This window comes from Pelophylax lessonae (assembly GCF_965119305.1).
Source record: "Pelophylax lessonae genome assembly, chromosome: 7".
In the NCBI taxonomy this organism is placed as follows: Eukaryota; Metazoa; Chordata; class Amphibia; order Anura; family Ranidae; genus Pelophylax; species Pelophylax lessonae.
This window is the reverse complement of record NC_138774.1, coordinates 191,887,245-191,912,441: the sequence shown is the minus strand read 5'-3', so window position 1 is coordinate 191,912,441 and position 25,197 is coordinate 191,887,245. Positions and strand designations below refer to the sequence as shown.

At 42.3% G+C, this 25,197-nt stretch overlaps 1 protein-coding gene across 1 annotated transcript in view; it reads left to right on the top strand.

Annotated features, from left to right (window-relative positions):
- The window catches only part of UBAC1 (UBA domain containing 1), a 35,070-nt gene extending 10,381 nt beyond the window's left edge, over positions 1 to 24,689 (top strand). The window contains exons 2-10 of the mRNA XM_082264492.1: positions 11,068 to 11,188; positions 11,905 to 11,978; positions 13,269 to 13,376; positions 13,633 to 13,735; positions 15,349 to 15,457; positions 17,020 to 17,239; positions 19,101 to 19,187; positions 19,601 to 19,739; positions 24,297 to 24,689. Of these exons, the coding sequence (XP_082120618.1) occupies positions 11,068 to 11,188; positions 11,905 to 11,978; positions 13,269 to 13,376; positions 13,633 to 13,735; positions 15,349 to 15,457; positions 17,020 to 17,239; positions 19,101 to 19,187; positions 19,601 to 19,739; positions 24,297 to 24,412 (1,077 nt within the window). The 3' untranslated portion in view covers positions 24,413 to 24,689. The remainder of the gene's footprint in view (positions 1 to 11,067; positions 11,189 to 11,904; positions 11,979 to 13,268; positions 13,377 to 13,632; positions 13,736 to 15,348; positions 15,458 to 17,019; positions 17,240 to 19,100; positions 19,188 to 19,600; positions 19,740 to 24,296) is intronic.
- Positions 24,690 to 25,197: the final 508 nt, after the last annotated feature.

Sequence of the window (25,197 nt, the reverse complement as noted above, 5' to 3'; positions counted from 1 at the left end):
CTGAGCAGAGAACTGTGACTGTCAGTCACCGGCTCTCTGCTCTGCTCCTCCAGCTCTCACTATAGTGCTGGGCTGTGGGGAGGCTGGAGCAGCTGGCTCAGTCTCCTAGTGACTCGCTGAGAGGCTGCGCCAGCTGCTGGTTCAGGCATCTGGGTGAATCCCGACATTCAAGTTGGCAGTGGAGTTTAACCAGCTGTAAGCTGAAAATGGGTCACAGGATCGCAGAACTAAGTGCAATCCTGTGAACCATAGCCAAGATAGATTTAGCCATACTTCTTTAAGTTGGAAAATAAAAATGATCCCTTGCAGTGGGCCTATGCCTACAATATGGCGCTCCCCCACACACTGGCGGTAAACTGCCCCTCTGCGTTGTCATGTCTAGTGCAGGGCTATGGACCCTGCCTTGGTTTTGATGACATTAAGACCCTAGACCATTGGAGCATGGTGAAGAAGACACTATAAGGACCAATCCATGGGTAAGTAAATCTTATTTTCTGTGTTCTCTAGACCTAAATGAGCAATCAACTCTTACAGAGCTCAGCTCCTCTGCAAGGAATAATTTATAAGTTTCTGAGAGTTGGGTTTTAAAATCAGGCAGTAAGTAGTCTGAGGTCATTACTGCTTGGGTTTACTCAGTTTTTTTAAGCATTGTAAAAGCCGTCTTCAGAAAGCCCAGCAATGTATGTAAAAGAATACTATACCTGATATATAACAAGTTAATGGTACATATCCATATTCCCTTATATATTACTTTTATTATAACTAAAAGATTATCCCAGAACTGCAGCTGTATCTATCTACCCAGGGGATTTATCCCTTTCTATATTATCTGTCTATGTAGTCTCTACTAACCGCTGCCGGCATATCTTTCCATTCCACACGTCCAGATTTCAGGGCCCTGGAAGTATCTCACTCACACCCAAGAGCATAGTGGATGGGTTACTCCAATTTTAAGTTCAGTCTTTGGCTCTTATATACAGTATACCAAATAGGATATACTTCCAGTCTATACACGTCATATTCTACATATAATAAAAATAGAAATCATGCATAACAGGAAAAAGTCCTTTATCATAATCGTCAGCAGGAGACCCTTTAAAATATGCCTTTATATAAGGCTACGTTCACGTGGGTGAAGCGAATCGCGGGACACATGACGCCCCAAAAAGGTAGAGGAGCTTCTTTTGTGCGTCATGCGTCCCGCGATTCTGTTTGCGCGATGTTACCGCGATTCGGCAGGCGGAAATCGCGGCAACATCGCACAGCGTTTGGGGTGCCATTGCAAATCACGGGCATCGCACAGGCGTCACGTGATTTGCAATGATTCCGGATCGCTGGCAGAATCGCGGTGATTTTGCCCGCAATCCGCTACACCCACATGTGAACGTAGCCTAAAGGAAACAGATGTATATACAACAGGAAAGCAAACTCAAGAAACAACTTTTCAGAATAGCAAAATGTCTTGCAAAAAAAAATGTTCTCACAACTCCGATAACAATGGGAGGTCTTGGGAAAAAAAACTAAAAACAACAATGGGCGGAAATTTACATCCTCAACGGCAAAAATGTTTAAGTTGCAAAGGGAGAGATTTTTAGGCATGACTATATAACATTTATATAAAGCATAATCCTAACTGTATGGGCATCAGATGTTTTTCAATTACTAGTTGAAATGGAAGAAAAAGCATTTGGGAGGATGAATGGGCAGTGTAAGCATGCGTTCATCTATCGTTTGTCAGTCAAAGTGCACCCACTCGTGTAACAAAACCCTTAAGTCTCTGCCTCTCTTTTCACTATTGGGTTTCAGATTATTGTTGTACTTCAAGACACCTGAGCCATCTCACTGGATACAGATCTGGGCCGTGTCTCGGCCTCTAAGATATTTCTGAAGGTGGCATTCAAGCTGACCACAATGTGCAACAATCTCTTGTACTGAATCCATTTCCTTATGTTTTGAAGAAGTCTTTTTAATGCAGTTGTGCCACCCAGTACAGATTGATGTTTTTTGCAGCAAAAAGGGTTGTTTACTCTCCTGCAGAGGTTCTGAGTGTATAATCCACACACTGCCATAGATAAAAATCAGCAAATTTTACAGTTGCTTTTTGTACATTGTAAACTGTAGAACGTACAAAATCACATTGTATAATCTGCTTCGATATTATATGCATGCATACATATACAGGCGCCTCTCATAAAATTAGAATATCATCGAAAAGTTAATTTATTTCATTAATTCAATTCAAAAAGTGAAACTTCTATATTTTATATAGATGCGTTACATGCAGAATGATATATTTCAAGCATTTCTTTCTTTTAATTGCGATGATTATGGCTTACAGCTAATGAAAACCCAAAATTCAGTATCTCAAAAAATTAGAATATGACATGAGACCAATAAAGGAAAAAAAAAAAAAAAGAATTTTTAATACTGAAACGTTTGCTTTCCTTAAAAGTACCGTATTTTTCGCCGTATAAGACGCACCCAATTTTAAAGGAGGAAAATCTAGAAAAAAAAGATTCTGAACCAAATACTGCAGTAAAATATTTTATATCAACAGGTGAAGGTATAGGCATGGCGCAGGTGATGGTATAGGCATGGTATAGGCATGGCACAGGTGAGGGTATAGGCATGGCACAGGTGAGGGTACAGGCATGGCACATGTGAGGGTATAGGCATGGCACAGGTGGTGCTTTAGGCATGGCACAGGTGGTGGTACAGGCATGGCACAGGTGGTACAGGCATGGCACAGGTGGTTCTTTAGGCATGGCACAGGTGGTGGTGCTTTAGGCATGGCACAGGTGGTGGTTTAGGCATGGCACAGGTGGTGGTTTAGGCATGGCACAGGTGGTTCTTTAGGCATGGCACAGGTGGTGGTACAGGCATGGCACAGGTCGGCTCACTTACCTGCTCTCCTGGGCTGCCTGCGAGACGTCCACGGCGCTGCTCCTCTCGTCCTCTTCTTCTGACGGCGGCGGGATTCCTGGAACCGTCCACGGCGCTGCATCCTCTCGTCCTCTTCTGTCTTCTTTGACGGCGGCTCTCTCGGTCCGGCGGGAAGGAGATCAGGCGGTGACGGTGCGTGACTGACGCACGCACCGACGCCGCCCCCATTGCGACGTCAGGACTCAGCAGGCAGCAGGCAAAATGTGTATTTGCTGTATAAGACGCACCAACTTTTCCCCCCCAGTTTTGGGGAAGAAAAAGTGCGTCTTATACGGCGTAAATACGGTATGTCCATGTACAGTATAGTATACACTCAATACTTGGTCGGGGCTCCTTTTGCATGAAATACTGCATCAATGTGGAGTGGAATGGAGACGATCAGCCTTTGGCACTGCTGAGGTGTTATTGAAGTCCAGGTTTCTTGTATAGCGGCCTTCAGCTCATCTGCATTGTTGGGTCTGGTGTCTCTCATCTTCCTCTTGCCAATACCCCACAGATTCTTAGGTTTAGGTCAGGCGAGTTTGCTGGCCAATCAAGTACAGTGATACCATGATCGTTAAACCAGGTATTGGTAGTTTTGGCAGTGTGGGCAGGTGCCAAGTCCTGCTGGAAAATGAAATCAGCATATCCATAAAGCTGGTCAGCAGAGGGGAAGCATGAAATGCTCTAGAATTTCCTGGTAGAGGGCTGTGCTGACTTTTGAACTTGATAAAACACAGTGGACCAACACCAGCAGATGGCATGGCTCTCCATGTCTTGTTGGAAGACAAATCTCCGTCCCAGTCTCAGGTCTTTTGCAGACTCCATCAGGTTTTCTTCCAGAATGGTCCTGTATTTGGCTCCATCCATCTTCCCATCAATTTTAACCATCTTCCCTGTCCCTGCTGAAGAAAAGCAGGCCCAAACCATGATGCTACCACCACCATGTTTGACAGTGGGGATGGTGTGTTCAGGGTGATGAGCTGTGTTGCTTTTACGCCAAACATAACGTTTTGCATTGTTGCCAAAAAGTTTGATTTTGGTTTCATCTGACCAGAGCACCTTCTTCCACATGTTAGGTGTGTCTCCCAGGTGGCTTGTGGCAAACTTTAAACAACACTTTTTATGGATATCTTTAAGAAATGGCTTTCTTCTTGCCACTCTTCCATAAAGGCCAGATTTGTGCAGTATATGACTGATTGTTGTCCTATGGACAGAGTCTCCCATCTCAGCTGTAGATCTCTGCAGTTCATCCAGAGTGATCATGGGCCTCTTGGCTGCATCTCTGATCAGTCTTCTCCTTGTATGAGCTGAAAGTTTAGAGGGACGGCCAGGTCTTCGTAGATTTGCAGTGGTCTGATTCTCCTTCCATTTCAATATTATCGCTTGCACAGAGCTCCTTGGGATGTTTAAAGCTTGGGAAATCTTTTTGTATGTAAATCCGGCTTTGAACTTCTCCACAACAGTATCTCGGACCTGCCTGGTGTGTTCCTTGTTCTTCATGATGCTCTCTGTGCTTTAAACGAACCTCTGAGACTATCACAGTGCAGGTGCATTTATACAGAGACTTGATTACACACAGGTGGATGCTAATTATCATCATTAGTCATTTAGGTCAACATTGGATCATTCAGAGATCCTCACTGAACTTCTGGAGAGCGTTTGCTGCACTGATAGTAAAGGGGCTGAATAATTTTGCACGCCCAATTTTTCAGTTTTTTATTTGTCAACAAAGTTTGACATATCATATATATATATATATATATATATATATATATATATATATATATATATATATATATATATATATATATATATAATTTTTTTTTTTTTTTCTAGGCTTTTAAATTCACAGTTAAAGCGGAGTTCCACTCATTTTTGTGTTTATGAAGAGTCCGCATATACAAAAAGTGTAGCTGCTGACTTTTAATAAACACTCACTCACCTGTCCCGCGGTCCAGCAATGCGGCCGCCCGAAGCCTTGCGTCTCTCCCCCCTCCTCTCCGTTGCACCAGCATTGCAAGTGTGGGCACCCAGCTGTGACCGCTTGCGCCCTGCGCATGTGCGAGCTGCACAGCGACCGCCATTTGTCGGGCAATCTTCTGGGACCTGTGTTGTGTCCCAGAAGATTGCAAGCATGGAGAGGGAGAGAGGAAGAGGAGAAAGTCCGCTCTAGTCAAAACTAGGTACCTGCCCCCCCCCCCCCCCAGAAAAAAAAAAAAGACAAATATGGAATATTTGGAGGGGGAGGAGTGCCTAAATCTGAACTTCCCCTTTTGGGTGGAACTCCACTTTAATGAGCCCAGTTGGCTGTCACACTCGTTTTCAGTAGTCTCTCTCGGCCTAAAGGGAGAATCTCTACAAACTCATACAAAGCCACACATGATAAGGTATTTTTAGATGCCCAAGTGTGGCTACACCATATAATGATGCAGTGTTTATTCTGTTGAGGGCTGGGGTTTGTATGAGGTGTAGCATTGCTATGATTGTAGTCATTTTTCAGTGCTGACATTCACAGGACTGGTGGGTAAAGCAGAGAGCATCCCGGGAGCAGTTCTTAGGGGCTGACATCATTGTTTGGCACTCACTGAAGATATTTGTGTTACAGAATCTTCTACTGTAATGTATGAGACCTCGGGGGAATTAGAAAAGAACTGCAGTGAGTGCTAATATAACCACTGATGGTTAGAGAGCTCACTCCTCTTTTCTCACATTTACTTACTTATTTAGATAAAAAAAGGTGTAAAAAAATTGAACTTTTATTGGTAAGCAAAATTGCACTTTTCAAAAAAACTTTTATTATAAAAAGAATCCTAAATAAAACTGCAATCTATAATTCGTAATTGTTAAAGTGTTACTAAACCCACAACAGTAAAATCAGTCTGCATATGCAATAAATTATGCTTGTTCTTCTCACTGGGGGACCTATGGGGTTAAAGCGGAGTTCTGCCCTACTTTGCAACTTTAGTAATTCCTGGAGTGCTCGCTATGCTGATCAACAATTGGGCATTTTTAATTTTTTTCGGGGTCCCTTACCTTATTTTCAGGGCATTTTTGATTCTACTTCCTCCTTCTCCCCCCTCTGTGGCCACGGCCACTGACATCACTTCTGCTTTTGCATTGCATCCTGGGAGCTGTTTGTCATCACTCCCAGGAGGCTGGAATCAGGAAGAACTCCCAAAACACTCCCTGGAATCAGGAAGAAGGACACAGCAGATTACACTGCGGCTTCAGATGCCCACGTCTAAGATGGCCGCGTCCAGACAGCGTTTTTAAAAGTAAGATTTTGACTAAAATCGAATACTGTACACCTTGTAAGTATGAGAATAGCGGTTCTGTAAAGGGTGATGGATTAGTATTATAGGGGTATTTTTAGTTAAAAAATGCATTTGAGGCCGGAACTCCGCTTTAATCCTGCACATCGTGTAAACAGGCTGTTTGATCTTGTCTTCTCTGATCCTCCCCTTCTTCCACAGTCCACAATCAATCTGCTGATAGTACAGATCCCTGGGGGCACTCTGCACATGCTCAGTTTGAGGTGTAGGGCTAGAGAGGTTTTTTTTTTTTTTCTTGGGAGGGTGCATTTGGTCAGCACTGTCCAGACAGAGTCAGGGGTCCTGCAGCCTCATAGGACAGTCAGAGGAGAATTAAAACTGCTCCTACAAGCTTTAACCAGTGCTCGGCCGGACACTGATAGAAGTCACAAAACTGCTATAAATTGCTGATGAGAAAAGGTATTTAGAAGTTTATATTTACTAAAATAATTGCATTTCCATTTTCTCTGTAATGTAGGAGACCAGATATAGTGAATACAGGGTCCTGGGTTTAGTAGCACTTTAATGACACAGGGTGAAGTAACTCAGGTACAATGGATTATTATACTGCTGCCCTCAGGAGACTGGGCAGCCTAGAATAACTCCTTCCAGTCATGCCTCATTTTTCTGGAGAGAGTTTGAAGCCTGAAATGTGGCAAAAGGTTGAAAAGTTCAAGGGGGCCGAATACTTTTGCAATGCACTGTGTGTGTATGTGTGTGTGTGTATATATATATATATATATGGTATTGCTCTCCTCTATTCAGGATCATGTATTGTTGAAGTGCAGAGAACAGTGGGCTGAAGATGTAGTGGAAATAGGTGGTGATCAATGGGATATAGCTTTGGAGTCTGTGCCCATTTCTTCCCTATTGGCCTTGCACAAACTCCACATCTCTATATTCTTCACTGAGCCTATCGGACACCTGCTAAATTGTTTGATTGGGTTAGGAGAGATGCACCCATTTGCCATTTTACTCACAGGCTATTGGGTGGAGATTTTGCAAATTAAGTTCCTATTCCTAATGATCCTTAAGGCCCCTTTCACAGGGGCTTTCCGATTCGGTTCACCTGTCAGTTTTTCAGGCGGACCTGATCGGATGCGTCATGTACCTCTATGGAGCAGCAGATGTCAGCTGTGACATCTCCGCTGACACCCGCTGCTATCTGATCCAGTCCGAGAAATCCGGACAGATGGAAACCCTATTTTCCATTTGTCTGGAGGATCGGATCGGAAAGGATCAGATGAAAACGGACAGGCAGTCCATTCTCATCCGATCTCCTATAGAGGAGAGTGGGGATCTGACAGCTCCATCTCTGCAAAGTAAGCGGAGATGGACCTGTCATCTGCCTGCACAGCGGGGATCGGCGGATCAATCCCCGCTGAGCAAAACCGAGTCCGTCGGGCGCACCGCCCGTGTGAAAGGGGCCTTAGTGTGTTTTACTATGGGCATTATATGCTTAATTATATCAACTGGGTATTTATATTATGATCATTTGTCTTCTGTATCTAACCAGAAAACGAATTTCAAGGTATTGGATGTCCTCTACTACACCTACTAGAAAGCAGTGGGTAGATTATTTTTATCTAGAAGTAAACCGAAAGGAGATTTTGGTGCCAAAACAAATAATATGCAGGATTAACTTAGCTGAAATCGAAAATTACTTTTTCTTATATATATATATATATATATTTGTATTTTATTAGACTTTTTAATTAATATCATGAATTTAAAGGCGTATTTATTTATTGTCGACCACTATTGGCACCTTTAGCACAAGAAAAGCTCAAGAAAATTGCATCCATTTAAATTCTATGTATGTTTTCACACTGGTCCATTCTGCTTTTGTTGTGGTGTTAAAAATCCTGCTTGCTGCATTTTGGCCAGTTAACCACTTGCCAACCACCGCACGACTATTTACTGCGGCGGTCAGCCCCTCACAGGCAAAGCGACGTCGCTAGCATGTGAGGCTCTGGGGAGCGAGCGTGCGCCGCCGGAGGCGCGCTCCCGCTCAGTCACGGACCCCCCCCCGCACGTGTGCCCGGCGGACCCGATGTTCGCCGGGCACTCGCGATCGTCCGTTACACCGGAAGAAAGGCAGGCGGCTAACGTAAACCAAGCCGCCTTTCATTCTTCCCTGTGTAAGAATGGAGATCACACGATTCTACTATGTAGGACCGATGATCTCTGTTCTTACACATCAAGCCACAGCCAATCACAGTAAGAAAAACGCCCCTAGGGACACACTTAACCCCTCCCTCTCCAATAAAGTTAACCCCTTCACTGCCAGTGTGATTTTTACAGTAACAGTGCATATGTATAGCACTGATTACTGTAGTAATGTCACTGGTAACCCCAAAAGTGTCAAAAATTTCAGTCAAGGGTCCGATCTGTCCGCCGCAATGTCGCAGTCCCGCAAAAAAAATCGCAGATCGCCGCAATTACTCGTTAAAAAAAAAAAAACAACAAAAATGACAGAAATCTTTCCCTTACTTAGTAAACACAATAACTTTTGTGCAAACCAATCAAAATACGCTTTTTGCAATTTTTTTTACCAAACATGTGTAGCATAAAACAAATTGGCCTAAAATGTTAAAAAATTTAGATTTTTACATTTTTTTGGGGGGGAATTTCATATAAAAAAAAATGTGAAAAATATTGTTATTTTTGAAAAATTGACGCTCTTTTTTTGTTTATAGCGCATGATCAAAAAATCGCACAGGTGATCAAATACCACCAAAAGAAAGCTCTGTTTGAGGGAAAAAAAGGACGTCAAATTCGTTTAGGTACAGCGTCGCACGACCGCGCAATTGTCTGTTAAATTCACGCAGTGCCGAATCGCAAAATAGGCCCTGGTTAGGAAGGGGGTAAAATCTTCCGGGGCTTAAGTGGTTAAACCTCACCAAAAATGCATGTCCCTGTTGAAAACGCAGCAATAACGCACCCGTGTTACATTTTTTATGCAAATTTTAAGTCGCATGACCTATGAAAACCACACCATAAGCACAGTAAAATCACTGTAAAATTGCATGCGTTTTTAGCGCCATTATCGGGACCTTTTACTCTATTGGCAAAATGCTCAAAAACACAATTTTCAGCCAATGTGTTTCAGCTGCCGAAATTTCGGTGTGTCTCTAATGTTAACTCTCTCCTACTAAGGGAACAGCTTGCCTACTGCTATCAGAATGCACTGTGTACATTTGATCTCATATGGCAGAGCTGGTTAGACACCCCCAACCATGGTTGGTGATGGATAGGCTCCTACAGTTGATGGTTTCCCTATTAATAGCGGTAATGTTTCTGTACCCACCAGTTGGTTTTTGCTGCTCTGAAACAGATTATGTCCTTATGCTCCTGCATACACTGCCTGCTGCTCTGTTGCCTGTACCTCTGTATGAGATTTCAGTTACTGAGCTGTTGGTAGTAGGGGTCGACTTATTATCGGAGCAGCCGATTATTATGGGCGATATTTGAGAATTTTCAAAGTATCGGTATCGGCCAGAGATTTAAGGGGTTGTACTAGGGTGATGCCTACAGCTGCAGGCATCACCCCGGTACCATTTTTTAGAGCCGATGGTTGGCTTTGTTGTAATAACATCTGATGCGGCTAAGCAGTCGCTCAGCTGTTAATACACGCAGCTGGAGGGGACCTCCCCCTCCCGCCGCTCCGCCTGGGTCGCCCATTCCACCTGGAGGCCCGAGCAGCCAACCGACACGTTCACCGGCTGGCTGGAGACCCAAACTAAGCCGGAATCGGCTTTGATCTGGTATCAGATCTAGTGACCCGGAAGCAACATCACTTCCAGTTTACTGGCACCCTAAAGGCGCCAGTTTAAAAAAAAAATGTGAATTATTAAAAAATGCTGATCTTGGCGTTTTGAATACTTTTAAGTGCAGAGGAGGGGTTTGGGGTCTTATAGACCCCCGGATCCCTCCACTAAAGTGTACCTGTCATAGCCTATTAGACCCGGTTCACACTGGGGCGACCTGTCAGATGACCTGGTCGCCTGACAGGTCGCCGTAGGTCGCCTGCCATAGAGAAGCTGTGGACCCGTTCTAATAGGAGCGACACAAGTCGCTCCGACTTAGAAAAAGGGTCCGGAGCTTCTTTGGGGCGATGTTATGAAGTCCGTGCCGGCCGCTCCGAGGTTGCCCCGGCAAGTCGAATCGCTCTAATGTGAACCGACTCTTACGGTCACAAGGGATGTGTACATTCCTTGTGACAACAATAAAAGTGATCAAAAAAAATAAAAAATTTAAAAGGACAGTGTACAAATAAAAACTTTAATTGTACAGCATATCGGCTATTGGCCTGAAAGGTGGCTGAAAAATCAGTATCAGCCCTGAAAAACGATATCAGTTGACCCCTAGTTGGTAGTTTAACTGAACTACGAGTGTTTTGAATAGCAGGCTCGTGGTCTATTGAAACTGTAAGTCCATCTGCTGTTGTGGCAGACAGGACTTCTAGTTCATTCATTCACTGATTGCTGATGAATGAATGACAAAGCTAAGCAGGCAGGGCCCCACACCCCTCCGCCATTTTCAAATGTGATCGGGTGCAGGGGAAAGGATTCCATGCCCGCCGTCACATGGAGAGGGGCTCTGGTTGCAGGAGGTGGGTGAATAGGAGCATGTTAGATGTTATACCCTAAATTTGGGTGTAAAATGTAACAATCTCCTAAAAGTGAACTTCGTATTTAAATAAAAAGTAACCAGGTCCACATAAAAAGTAACCAAGTCCACATGTGGACTGCAGATTGGTATGCTAGTCGGAATTATTTTATTAATTGTCATCAATAACTGCTTATACATATTTTTCTTTCGTTGGCAGTGTGCACACGGGAGCCTAGAAGATCCCAAGGTCTTAACACATCATAAGCTAGTCCATGCCGCATCAGAGCGAGTCCTGTCTGACACCAAGACTGTGGCAGAGGAAAACCTTCAGGACAGAGGTGATCCATACGTTGTGAAGTGTTCTGAATTAATGTCAATTGCCATTAAAGTGTAACTGAAGCAAATTTTTTTTTTTTTACACTTTGGATAGAGTGGAGCGGGATTAGAATACTTGTCAGTTTTTATTGCTGTCTGTGCCCCCTTTAAGGAGATTCACCCTCTCTATTTCTCCTGATTTCATTTTACATAGAAAGGGAAAGTAAAGGAAAATTCCAAATTTTGGGTTGTCCATAGAACAGTAATTAAGGGGAAATCTTCCAATGGGGACACTTGTTCTGGTAACCCTGGTGACACTCTGGGATTCCCTCACTCCTCTTGTTTTGTCTGTGTAACAGGAAGTGAAGGAAATCTCCCTTATGAGACACAGATGACAAATAAAAAAGTGAACGAGGGCCTCCCTTACTCTATCCAAAATGAAATAAGGATATTTTTTTTCTCTTAGTTCTACTTTAATTCCAAACAATACAATTCTAGGTGATGTAAGCTGTTGCTGATTTCCTAACAGACATTCAGCAAGGATGCTGATTTTACTGTCTGATGTAAATAGAGCCACTTGCATCTGCAAATCTTGATATGAAATAAAGTCACACACAATATTCAGCAATTATGTAAAAAATAAAACGTTTAAACTTTAATTTTAAAACCTATTATTAGCTATGGCTACTTTATCCACGGAGGCCAATAGAATGCTAATTTTCCTGTCCTCTTGTTACAGATGTCCTGCTGCTAATTAAAAAGCGGGCACCACCGCCACCACCCAAGATGGCTGATGTTTCTGCAGAGGAAAAGGTGGGTTAGCGTATTTATTTTGCCATTTACAGGTTAAAGTGGATCTTATCCCTAGAAAGATCTAGAAAGGCTGCTGACTTTTAATAAAAAGACATGTACCAGTCCAGGGATCCAATGCTGTCCTCACCCAGGCCACTGCTGTGTTGCCCATAGCTCTGTATGGAGTCGCCATGTTTACTATGGGAAACCGGCTGTGACTCCCTGCGACTTCACAACAGGCTCCCCATTGCACATGTGTGAGTTGTACTGTACTTTGTGAATGTACGTGTAGCCTCCTTGGACCTGTGACGTGTCCCAGGGGGTTGCGGGCTCTGAGAGGGGGGTATATGCTATCCCAACATAGGTAGGAGTGGGTACCTACTTAATATAGGTACCTGCTCCCTTAAAAAAAAGGGGGGGGGAGTGAATAGAGGGTGAGGATCAGAGGACCTTCCCTTTTAAAGCAGTTGTATCCTCAAAAAAAACCCCTGCAGGACAAAGGCATAATGAGCTAGTATGCATCGCATACTAGCTCATTATGAAACACTTACCTTAGAATGAAGCCCCGACGCGGTCGCCCGCACACTGCTGAGGCAGCTGACATCTTCCCTCAGCGTCTCTTCCGAGTTTGGCGGCTCTGACGCTGTGAGTGGCCGGAGCCGCGATGACGTCACTCCCGCGCATGCGTGCGGGAGTTCACTTTCCGGCAAGGAGCCGGACCTTTAGCACGCTTGCGTCGCTGGTGTCAGAAGAAGATATTAATTGGAGAAGATATTAATTTTACCTACAGGTAAGCCTTATTATAGGCTTACCTGTAGGTAAAAGTTAAAAAGAGGAGTATACTACTGCTTTAAGGTGAAGTTCTGCTTTAACATGAACTGTTTTGAAAAACAGTCATGTTCAGTTAAACCAAAGTGCAGCAATGTTGCTTGCTTCACTTAGTTTCCTAAGAACATTACATGGAAAATTTATGTTTAGAGGCTGTGCAGACTTTAATGGTACTTACATGGACAACAACACAAAAAAGTCTAAAATGATTCTTTTTTTACAATTGGATAAAACATACACGGTATTGTGCCAAATTAAAGGCACTAAAAATGATGCTCTCAATCTGATGGATAATTACAAAGTGATAACAAAAAGCTGATTCTCATGGTATATTACATGGAGTTTATCCATGTCTTCTCAGCATGTTTTGCAGTAATGTCCACTTCCTCAGGAGTATTTTTAGAGCGCAAACGTATCTATAAAGAGACCAGGACAATCCTAGTTTCCTAAGAAACAACATTCTGTCATTCTTGTTCTTGACAGCGGAAGCAGGAACAGAAAGCACCAGACAAGGACGCCATCCTCAAGGCCACTGCCGGTCTACCTGTCCGCAATGTGGACCGTTCCGTTGCTCATCACAACATGAGAGATGTAAGTGCTTAGAGAGGAACTCTAGTTGCAAACTTTTTGATTTTGTGTGTGTTTACTAGTTTGAACTCGTGTGAGTTTTTTTCGGTAATTGTACACTTTCTGCTTAGGTGGCAACAGTGAGAGAAAAAAGCAGGGGGGAATCTCCCCAACAGTTACATAGACTGCAATAATATTCTGACAGAAACCCTTACAGTAGCAAAACCTAAAAATGTTTTATTTGGACCTTTTGGCATTTCATTTTGTTCTTCTTCTACAGTTTCAGACAGAGCTTCGGAAGATTTTGGTGTCCCTTATTGAAGTTGCGCAAAAGTTGTTGGCTCTGAACCCTGATGCTGTTGAACTCTTTAAAAAGGCAAACGGTGAGTTGAAAAAGCCAATCTAAATGACAAGTTATTCAGTCAGTGAACTTCTGATCTTATTGGCTGGGTATTGCTTGGTTACACCCAATCCTGTTGCCTAAGGGTGGGTAGATTATGCATACACCTCTCCACACTGCTAAGTCTGTCTTTATACTGAGATTGCTAGGATTTACACAATCAGTGTGCTGTATGCTTAATGTCCAGTAAGTTATCTAGGGGGGGGGGGGGAAGTGACTACAGAAGCAGAACTCTGAACTTTTTGGCAGGGGTCACCTGTTAGATTGGCGACTATCATTGAGGTGGAAGATGTGGTTCAAAACTGTGCAATGCTTGCAGCTGAACAAAAAAAAAAACTAAAAGAAATGTTCTGTTCATGCTTTACAGTGCGGATGAAAAAATATCTCGCTTTCGCTATTGTTTTTTGATAGCCAGTCCTGCTATTCTGCTGAAAAATTCCAGCAGGGTTCTTTGAGTAAATTGAATGATCGACTGTTGTCCAACAAAGCAGGGCCGACCGTGCCCCGACAGACAGAGAAAATTTAATCCGGTCCCTCAAAAACCGAATGAAATTCACACAGTGTACGGACACCTTAAGACTGCGTACATTTTTGTGGACCATATCATTTAGGTTACAAGTTTTTCCCAGGGTTCTTCTATAAGGGAAGAATTGTTGATGCATTTTAATTTGGTTTTATTGCTTCTAAAGTCATGACAGTGGAGTTTTGCCTGCTCTTACCTTGGTGCACTCTGTGCTATTTGTGGTGATTAAAGCTCTGGGATAATTCTGTCCTGGTGTTATTTACAGTAGCATTCCAGTATCTCAAGTAACATAGGACCATCACTAGCGTCTTGCTCGCTATATCCTCTAAAATGTTGTCCTTTCCTCTGTACAAGAGTTTCTGACTAGTTACAACTGCTCTGTCACTTGAAAATAACTTTTTATGTTTTTTCAAAGACTACATCGGCTCCTGAAGTGAGACATTTTAGGATACATACATACCCTTGTATGTATATGTATGAAAGTGAGTTAGGGACCTTAGATTGTAAGCTCCTTGAGGGCAGAGACTGATGTGAATGTACAATGTATATGTAAAGTGCTGTGTAAATTGACAGCGCTAAGTACCTCTAATAAAATAAATCAAAAGGGAGGGGGGGGGGGTTCTAAGTGGATAGGTCAGAAGGCAGACAGGTCAGGGTAATTGTCATCAGTGGTGAAATATTCACTAGTACAGTGGTCCTCAACTCCGGTCCTCAGGGCCCACTAACAGGCCAGATTTTAAGTATTACCTTGGGGAGATGCAGACTAGAATACTGCAATCACTGAGCAGCAAATGATATCACCTGGGATGTATTTCAGTTATCCTGTAGGCCAGGGTTGAGGACCACTGCACTAGTTTACCAAATACCAAGCAGAAGGCAAGACATAAGCACTACATTTGCACAGTTGCATGCTCTGAAAAGTGCTTTTATCCTCTCTATGATACACTGCCATATAGCACAGAAAGAATGTGTGGAAGAGGATGTGCATTCATTTACAGGTGTTTTGACAGGTAAAATAGTGTGTATGTGGGCCTAGACATGGTACTTTAATATTCTCTTTTCATCCTTTTCAGCCATGTTAGATGAAGATGAGGAGGATCGAGTGGATGAGATAGCACTAAGGCAGCTGACGGAGATGGGATTTCCTGAGAGTAGAGCAGTGAAGGCCCTCCGGTTAAATCAGTAGGTACTTCTGAGTTTGTAATAATGCTTCTTATCACTGCACATACACTTCCCTACATTGCAGAAGTCAGCACTAGATGTAATATCACATGCCAGCTTACAGTAGATACTCTGAGCAGCTAAGGAAACCTAAAACCAGGATGGCAGTCTGTATGGGGCTCATTTCTTCCAGTGAATCTGCAGATGTCAGAGTTCTGATATGGCAGCAGATAAGCAGTCGCACAGTCTCTGAGTAGTTATATCAAATCTTAAGGTGTTTTCTGTCTCAACAAAAGAGTACTCTATATCCCCACTTTGAGTCACCACATACTGTTGTATTGAATAGCACACTCTATGGTCTTGGTGCCCTTTTAAAAAAACAATTATTCTTTGCCAGAGAATTTGCTCCACCAGATGCATTGCTGCACTGTACTGAAGCATTTTTGCTGTTCTAATGTGAGAAATATTGAGGCTGCAATTGCTGATCTCCTTTTGAAAATGCTAGTTGCCTGACTGTCTCAGGATTCAGTGCTTTGAAGCAATGTCCTGAAACTGGCATTCAGGTCAGGAAAATCAGTATCCCCCGTCACCTGCCCCATACACTTACCTGAGCCCTCATTTGATCCAGCACCGTGCACGTCTGCAGCTCTTTTCTCCCTCTTCAATGGCTCCTGCTGCTGTCAATCAAAGCCAGTGATGAGGGAGCGGGGGGCGGAACCGAGCCATGCTTTCTGTGTCCACAGACAAGGAGGCCCGGTAGCAAGCGGTTTTCTATGTGGACACTCCCCAGAGAGAAGGAGCCTCAGTGGGGAAACCAGGGGGAAAAGGAGGTTTGGGTCATTACACGGAGCAGGTACATATAAACCGGTTTAAACAATAACTCACCCTAGCTCCACCCCACTGTGGGAAGATAAATAGCTAAGTGTCGGTGCTCAGGCTGAACGTCCAAACCAAATGTTATATGAATAAAGCCGGCACACGAAAAGGCTTCTTCCAAGTACAATTCTTTATTCCAACATGGATAGCGGTGACAACATGACAAATGCTGACACGTTTCGGCTTTACGCCTTCCTCATATCATGCTATGAGGAAGGCGTAAAGCCGAAACGTGTCAGCATTTGTCATGTTGTCACCGCTATCCATGTTGAAATAAAGAATTTTACTTGGAAGAAGCCTTTTCATGTGCCGGCTTTATTCATATAACATCTAAACCGTTTTTTTTTTGTTTTTTTTAATTACATTTACAATCACTTTAACCTGCTTACTTTTTCGAATCAGTGATTTAGAAAATTATAACACAATTGAAATATTCTGACAGAGGTCAGTGGTGTTGCCTTGAATACTTGCATGTACTGCAGGTTTCTGTTTAAAGTGTTCTGAGTGTTCATTGACATTGTACGATGATTGAAAATGTTATGTCTAGATTGACCACGTGATTTTTTTTTTTTTTTTTTTTTTTTTTTTGTACTTTGAGACACCGATTCTTGCTGTTCCATTGTTGTATCTGTCTGTCGGTACCACTTGGACTTAATTTTTTTCCCCTCTATCATTTTCTGATTGTTTTTTTTCTGTTATTATTTCAGCATGTCAGTGACTCAGGCCATGGAGTGGTTGATCGAGCACGCAGATGATCCAACAGCAGACGCTCCTCTCCCAAATGAGATCATGTCCGAAGCAGTGGGAGATTCGGCCTCTGCTGACCCCAGAATCAGCTTAGGAGCCACAGCAGAGGAGCCAACAGATGAACTCACAGAAATCTTTAAAAAGATTAGAAGGAAAAGAGAATTTCGGCCTGACCCTCGGGTGGGTTAACTAGTTGTTCAGTGAGAAAATGCCTAATCATTTAAAAACCTGCTATGGTATAAAAAAAGCCCTTGAGATCTTCACATACAGGATACCTGTAATCATAAAATACATTGGCTGCCATTGCAGAACCCTATTTCAGGACTGGCTGGCTGTGAATTTAACCCAAAAAATCCATATATTTATTGGCCCAGAAAAAGCATATGTATTGGGACTTCCAGCTTAACTATCTTTATGCTGCTGAGTCATTAACTCAAATCTTTAGTGCAGAGACAGATGGGTAACAAGCATTTTCTGAACTAGATAAAAAAAACAGTGTTTCTTTCTGCATACTGTTCCCTAAAGCCTTTAGATAATTTTTGGTGCAGATGGACAGGTCAATTTTGCAATGCACACTAGCCAGAGCTGGTTGTCAGCTTGACAGGTGAAGCTTCAGTCTGCAATAGAAGCCAATGGTGGCAGTTACTGCTTTAGTGATTATCGCACTTAAAAACATATTACAATGATCATACATTGTAAATTTGCAATACCTTATTGCCAAGTTAAAAATTTCCAGCTGTTATTGCAGAGGGCAAGAGTACATGCTTGTGCATAAAAATACTTCCTAATTTTTTTTAAGGCTAGTTTTACACTATTGCACGCGTTCCCGCAGCCAAAGCGTTCCATTTTTTTAGCAGTCGTGTGGGGGTGCTTTTAGACCATAATGGCAGCCCCACACACCTGAAAGAGCAGCACATTTGCAGGTTTGTGAAACTGAAAGGTGCCGTAGTATCATGCAGTCCATGCAGCTGTTCTGCGAGTGCGTTTTGGAAAAAGGGGCGGGGTTTCAAGCAGGTACAACAGACCAATCAAATGAAAGGACTCCGGTGTCAGTGCAAACGTGGCATGCAGATCCCGCAGTAGTGTGAACCTAGCCTAATTATCTCCCACTATTACATAATCAACTCCTCCTTCCTATCTTTTTACTTTTGCAGATAATTTTTGTTTGTGTTTTATTAAAAAACACTGTAAAACTATGGAATGTAAGTAAATTCATCATGCTTTGTGACCTCTGAACCATGTAGTGTGCCATTTAGGCTCAGCTGATTCGGGGAAATGGTATGAGGGATGAAATACATCTGCAGCTGCCGGAGTACTGGCTAGAAAGTGGAGCTCGCCCTGGTTCCTGAGACTACTAGAGAGAAGAGGGGAGGAGGGATCCCCTGTGCCGCACATCCATGCTTGGTGTCCGATGGTGAAGTGACAACGTCAACCTGGGCTCCCTGCCAGGCCATGCCCCCAACACATTGGTGTTGGGGGCGTGACCTGGCGGAAGCCCAGGCTGAGGTTGTCACGTCACCATTAGACACCAGCGTGGATGTGCGGCACAGGGGATCCCTCCCCTCTTCTCATCGTGCTTTGTACCAGGAATGTCATTTTTGGGTTATGATAAACAGGTTAAATTCTGTAGCTTCTGCAGTAACTGATCAGAAGTGGAGAATAAAATCATTTTTGAAGGGGAATACCCCAAAAGGGAACCCCAAAAAAATATCTGTTCCAAATCAGTAGGTCCACAGCTGAAATGTAAACATTTTGTAAGGGATAACCAGCTAAAAGTCCAAAAGGTACTGAAGCCCAAAAAGAACATCTGTTAGAAGAGGGCAGTGTGGTGCATTCCCCTGTAAACCTTAAAAAATGCCAATTTTTTCAAGTCTAGCACCAGCAGTAGAATGGGGCTCATGTCACATAGAACGAATTGTGTTTATATTGCTGTGGGCTACAGGGTAATGCACAAGGGCAAGGGATGAAATGTGCGTAGCCCTTGTCATTGTACTGTACAGTATATGCTTTGATTTAGTGTCATTGCTCCTCATCCTCTTAGGCTGTCATTGCTCTGATGGAGATGGGCTTTGATGAGAAAGAAGTGATTGACGCGCTACGTGTGAATAACAATCAGCAGGATGCAGCTGTGGGTAGTAGTTTGATATCACAAGATCTGTTTCTGCCCTTCTGTTTTATTTTGCTGACCTTCACTTTCATTACTTTTTATCCCTCTTTTCTCGTCTCCTTTTTTTATTTCCCCAGTCCCCTCACTTTCTCCTTTTTTTTTTTCCTCCATCTTTTCTCCAATTCTTTTTTTTTTTTTTTCTGTTTTTTTTATCTGCCCTTTTTCTCACAGTCTGTCGCTCCCTTCTTTTTCTCACTCTCCCATTTTCTTTTTTTCTTTTCTTTTTCTGTCTTTGTTCCCTTTCCTCTCCCTTTCCCTTTTATTCCTCTACCTTCTCTCTCTTTCTCTCTCTCTCTCTCTCTCTCTCTCCTTTTACTTTTCCTTTCTCTCATCAATCCCTAGAGCAATCTAGTTATTCACATTTGTTTCTGCAGTGTGAGTGGCTGCTGGGAGACCGAAAACCATCCCCAGAGGAGCTGGACAAAGGAATTGACACTTCTAGTCCTTTATTCCAAGCCATCTTAGACAACCCTGTTGTACAACTAGGCCTAACTAACCCTAAGACCTTGCTAGGTAAGTGTCCTGGAGAGGTGAAGATGGAACCATGCCACAGTGAAGACACTAGATTAATGACGGTTATTGTATGTGTTGTTGGAACTGCAGTGAGCATGCTTTCTTCCAGTTAATGGAATCCTCAGATTCTGGGGGATTGCTCTCAAGCTAGATGATTGCAGTCTCATGTATGGGTATGAAGGAGCTTTACAATAGAATCATGGGTTTGACTGTCTGTTTGCACTGCTCAAATATAAAGTGCTTTTGAATGAAAATTAGAGTGTATTTTCAGTTACATCATGCATTATTTTGATATCTTGCTGAGAGTAAGTTTTGAGATGTTTCAGACTTTTTTTTTTTTATGTATACATAATCTTATTTTATGTAGATTAGACCAAGACCTGCTTTCCTTCTGGGAGGTGCTGAAATTAGATTGAATAGTCACAGACATTACTAAACAGGAAGTACAGTTTGCATGTATAATGTTTAAATCTTCCTGCCCCATACATTGATGCAAGGGGGTTGATTTACTAAAACGGGAGAGTGCAAAATCTGGAGCAGTTCTGCATAGAAACCAATCAGCTTCCAGTTTTTTTTCCTCAAAGCCTAATTGAACAAGCTGAAGTTAGAAGCTGATTGGCTACAATGCACAGCTGCACCAGATTGTGCACTCAAGTTTTGGAAAATCAAACCCGCTGTGTTAAAAAAAAAAGTATTTGTCATCATAGCTTAGTGACAAATGCAGACAAACTGAATCTGTGGGTCCACACCTCGTCAGCATGTTTAAAGGGATTGTAAAGTCTTAAGGTTTTTCATCCTAATGCATTAAGGTGCAAAACCTTCTTTGTTGCAGCTCCCTCCCAGACACCCCCCCCCCCTTTTTCTTACCTGAGCCCATCCATTCCAGCAATGTGCACAATCCCAGCTGTCTATGTCCTCTTTGGATAGATTGATAGCTGTGGGAGTTATTGGCTCCCGCTGCTGTCAATCAAATCCAGTGAATTGGGAGCAGGGGCAGGGCCGAGTCCCGCTGTCTTTGTCAATGGATGGAGCAGCAGGACTCAGGAGTGCGCCTGCACGGATGCCCAAATGGAAAGCGTCTCTTCGTGGGGGCACCTGATGAAGGGGAGGGGCCAAGCGCCGACGGGACATCCCAGAAGAGGAGGTTCAGGGCTGCTCTGTGCAAAACCATTGCACAGAGCAGGTAAGTAGAACATGTTTGTCATTTTTATTTTAAGAAATCTGAACCTTTACAATCACTTTAAACTAGAAAAAGGAAACCACATATCCACAATATGCTATATATGTATGCTGTGCTGTGAAGCATCCTCATGAAGTGAATGTGGTGTGTACATATACAGTAGTGTGAAAGGGTGTTTGGTACTAGACTGCACATTGGCTACCAGCTAATTACAGATAAGGGAAAACTGTTGGCTCTATAAAGCAAGTTTAGCAGCTACTATTTTTACTGTAATTAGACTTCTTTAAATTGCATTTCCCATAATCCTTTTCGATCATCAAATATGGGCTAGGGTTTTGGGAACTGCTGCTAGCTCCCATGTCTTTCCTTCATCTGGCTCATCTAGTGTTGCTGATAATCTTATTGTGAGCTCAGTTACGCAGGATATCTCATCATAGTACTGTACAATTCTTGGCTGTGATCTCAAGTGCCCTGCTGTGCCAGGGCTGAAATAGTAACATCACTAATAACTTTGCCCTCTTGGAGTTCCCTGTTCAAACTGAAGCAGATTTTAGAGGCCCTCTCTTTCCTTCCTGAAGTTACAATGGAAATCTTTACCTATAATATATGTAATGTCAAATCTATGATTTATATACAATAACAAACCTAAAACCACTTTCCAGAATACTTAACAGATCTACATCTGTTATATCTAGATCTAGAACTCTGCAGCCAGTTCAGAAAGTTCCCATTACTGACAGGTGTTCATGATTTACAAAAAGTGCTTAGCAGAGTTCTGTCATTTCAGTAACCCTGTTTACAAGTTCTTTGTGGATTAAAAATCTGTGTAAAAATATAGTAGTTGTGCAGTTAAAATGTATCATGTAAGACTTTTTTTTGCTTTGCATAACACCTAAGTCACAAGTTTACTTTTAAAAAATTAATAATGGGAATGTATAGTAGCTTTGTATACATTTTCTGTTTTGGTTGTATTGTGGTCAAGACTGGAAAAAAATAGACTTTATCCTAGGTTCACACTGGTGCGATTTGAGACTCCGCATGTGATTCGCACAGGAATCCCACCGCATTCCTGTGCACATCACATGCGATCACTGTGTGGTGCGATTTCAGCCATTTTCTATGGCTGAAATGGCATCCGCACCAATATTTTGCAGTATCCTTTTTTTCCCCCGCACCTGAATCGCATTGCAAGGGTGTTCACAATTACTCTTAATCTGAATTGTCCAAGATTATCAGCGGTGTACCGCATGGTTCAGTGTTGGGACCCTTCCTCTTTAAAATCTTTATAAATGATATAAGGTCTGGGATTAAAGGTACCGTTTCAGTGTTTGACACCAAGCTATGCGGTAGAATAACACCTTCTTACAGAATATCTCCAACCTACAAGCCAACCTCAATGCGCTGTTTAATTGGGCGACTATGTGGCAACTGAGATTTAATGTTGATAAATGTAAAGTTATGCACTTGGCTGATAAGAATATGCATGCATCATACATACTAAGGGGAGTACAACTGGGGGAATATATGGTGGAGAAGGATCTGGGTGTTCCGGTAGATCATAAGGTTAATAATAGCATGCAATGCCAAGCTGCGGTTTCCAAAGTCCTTTCTTGTATTAAGAGGGGCATGGACTCCAGAGGGGAAGATATTATTTTGCCCCTGTACAAATCATTAGTAAGACCTCTTCTGAAATATGCAGTTCAGTTTTGGGCACCAGTTCTCAAAAAGGATATCGGGGAACTGGAGAAAGTGCAGAGAAGGGCAACCAAACTGATAAGGGGCATGGAGGAGCTCAGCTATGAGGATAGATTAATCTCTCTTGAGAAGAGGAGATTAAGGGGGGATATGATCAACATGTAAAAATACATAAGGGGTCCATATAGTGAACTTGGTGTTGAGTTATTTACTTTAAGGTCATCACAGAGGACAAGGGGGCACTCTTTATGTCTAGCAGAAAAGAGATTTTGTCTCCAAATAAAGAAAGATTTCTTCACAGTAAGAGCTGTGAAAATGTGGAAGACTCCGTCCAGAGCTGGTTCTGGCCAGCTCAGTAGATTGCTATAAAAAAAGGCCTGCATTCTTTCCTAAATGTACATAATATAACTGGGTACTAATATTTATAGGTAGAGTTGCTTCTCGGGAGATCAGGAAGGAATTTGGGTCATGCTTTGTTGGGGTTTTTCTGGATCAACTGTGGGTCTAGGATTGTGTATATGGCATTGTATGTTTTTTTTTCTTTTTTTTTTTTTATTGGTTGAACTGGAAGGTCTTTTTTTAACCTGACTAACTATGTAACACTCATGTGATGCTATTCTGGGAGTTGCACTGTGTTTTGCAGTCTGTTTCGAGGTGTCATTAAGATAACATTGACACCCGCAGCAGATTGCATGGATGCTGTGAGATTGCAATGCGATGCGGGAAACATACAGGATTCGCTGCGTTTCCCGCATTGCATAAGTGTGAACCAGGGATAAATGTTTAGTAAATCTAAAATTAAATGTTGTATATTTTTCTATATGCCGTCTTCTATCCTGCCAGCAGATGGAGCTCTAGTCTTCACATATCCAGCTAGATCAGCTTCCAGAATTGCTAATAGAATCCCATTGTTTATAGAACCAAGAAGCCGATACATTTGTGGCCCAAAAACCATTATAGTTTCCCTTTATAAGTAATTGAATAGTGGCAGAAATAGGAATATTGTAATAATTAAACCTGTGGGTCCGGTTAAAGAGGTTGTAAACTCATTTGAGTTTTTTTTTTTTTTTTTTTACACCCTGCAAAAGAAAGACATAATGAGCTAGTATGCATCGCATATTAGCTCATTATGCAATACTTACCTCAGAACGAGCCCCCGCCGTGCCGCTCACTCACCTCTATGACGGGCGACATGTCTAGTCGCCCGTCTTCCGGGATCGCGGCATCCGGCCATCTGATTGGCCGGAGCCGCGGTGACGTCACTCCCGCGCACGCGCGCGGGAGCCGACAGTCACGGCACGGGGCTCTGAAGGAACGGCACGATCGGCCGTTCCTTCAGAGCGCATGCGCCAGTGACGTCACTGGCGACATGTAAGGTAAATATCTCCTAAACGGTGCATGTTTAGGAGATATTTACAGTACCTATAGGTAAGCCTTATCATAGGCTTGCCTATAGGTACAAGTTGTAGAGGAGGGTTTACTTCCTCTTTAATACACCAGAACTACAATATTTCAAACACATCCCACATCTTTTGAATCAAGACTATAACCTTGCTTGTAGATTGATGAAGATGCTTGGATGTTGGTTCATTCCACACAAATCTGACAGTTCTACTGTGTTTAGAGATCTGCTGACCCTAAATTTTCTATTTCTAAAATTATCTTTTTTTTTTTTTTTTCAGCATTCGAAGATATGCTTGAAAACCCCTTAAACAGCACACAGTGGATGAATGACTCTGAAACAGGTCCCGTCATGCTGCAGATTTCTAGAATTTTTCAGACCTTAAATCGCACGTAGGAGGCGCTGTCATTTCTGAAGGAATCGCCTTTGCTTTATCGTGTCCTGGGACTTGGGGAAAGAATACCAAAATCTTAATAATTGCATTGTTACTTTTTTTTAATTATTATTATTCTTAGCCCCTGTCATTTATTCGGCTCAGGAGAGTGTGAGTGTGAATTTTCTTTTATCATGAAAACCACTTAGATTTGTGAGCTTATTGGTGTTGTTTTGTGATTTAGACTTGAGAGGCTGTTAAAGTGCAAGTTCACCTTTGTACTAGAAGAAAAGTTAAAATAGAAACACAAACGTACCGTATGAATATATATATATATATATATATATATATATATATATATATATATATATATATAATGTGTGTATGTATGTATACATAGTTACATACACACACACACACACACACAATAAATATATATATATATATATATATATATATACACACACACACTCCTATAGGTCCCATATTTTCTTGAAGATTTCATCTACTATAACACTTGCTGGTGGAATATGAAATGATCGCTCCTAAAAGGCATCTTTATAAGGTTTGCATATGTAAAATTGGCGCACTTTTAAATTCTTCCTTTAAAAAGTAGGACCAGTTGAATTCTTGTGCTGGCCTTTTCTTTAAAAGTAATTTTTTGGTACAAAGTATTTACTTTTTGACTTGCTGCACCATTTTTTTTTTTTAGGACATTTTCAAACAAATGTGTACATTATGGCCTATATTATCTGTTCATTTTTGGAGGCATTACTAAAGTTCAATCCTGAAAATGACTTCACTGCTG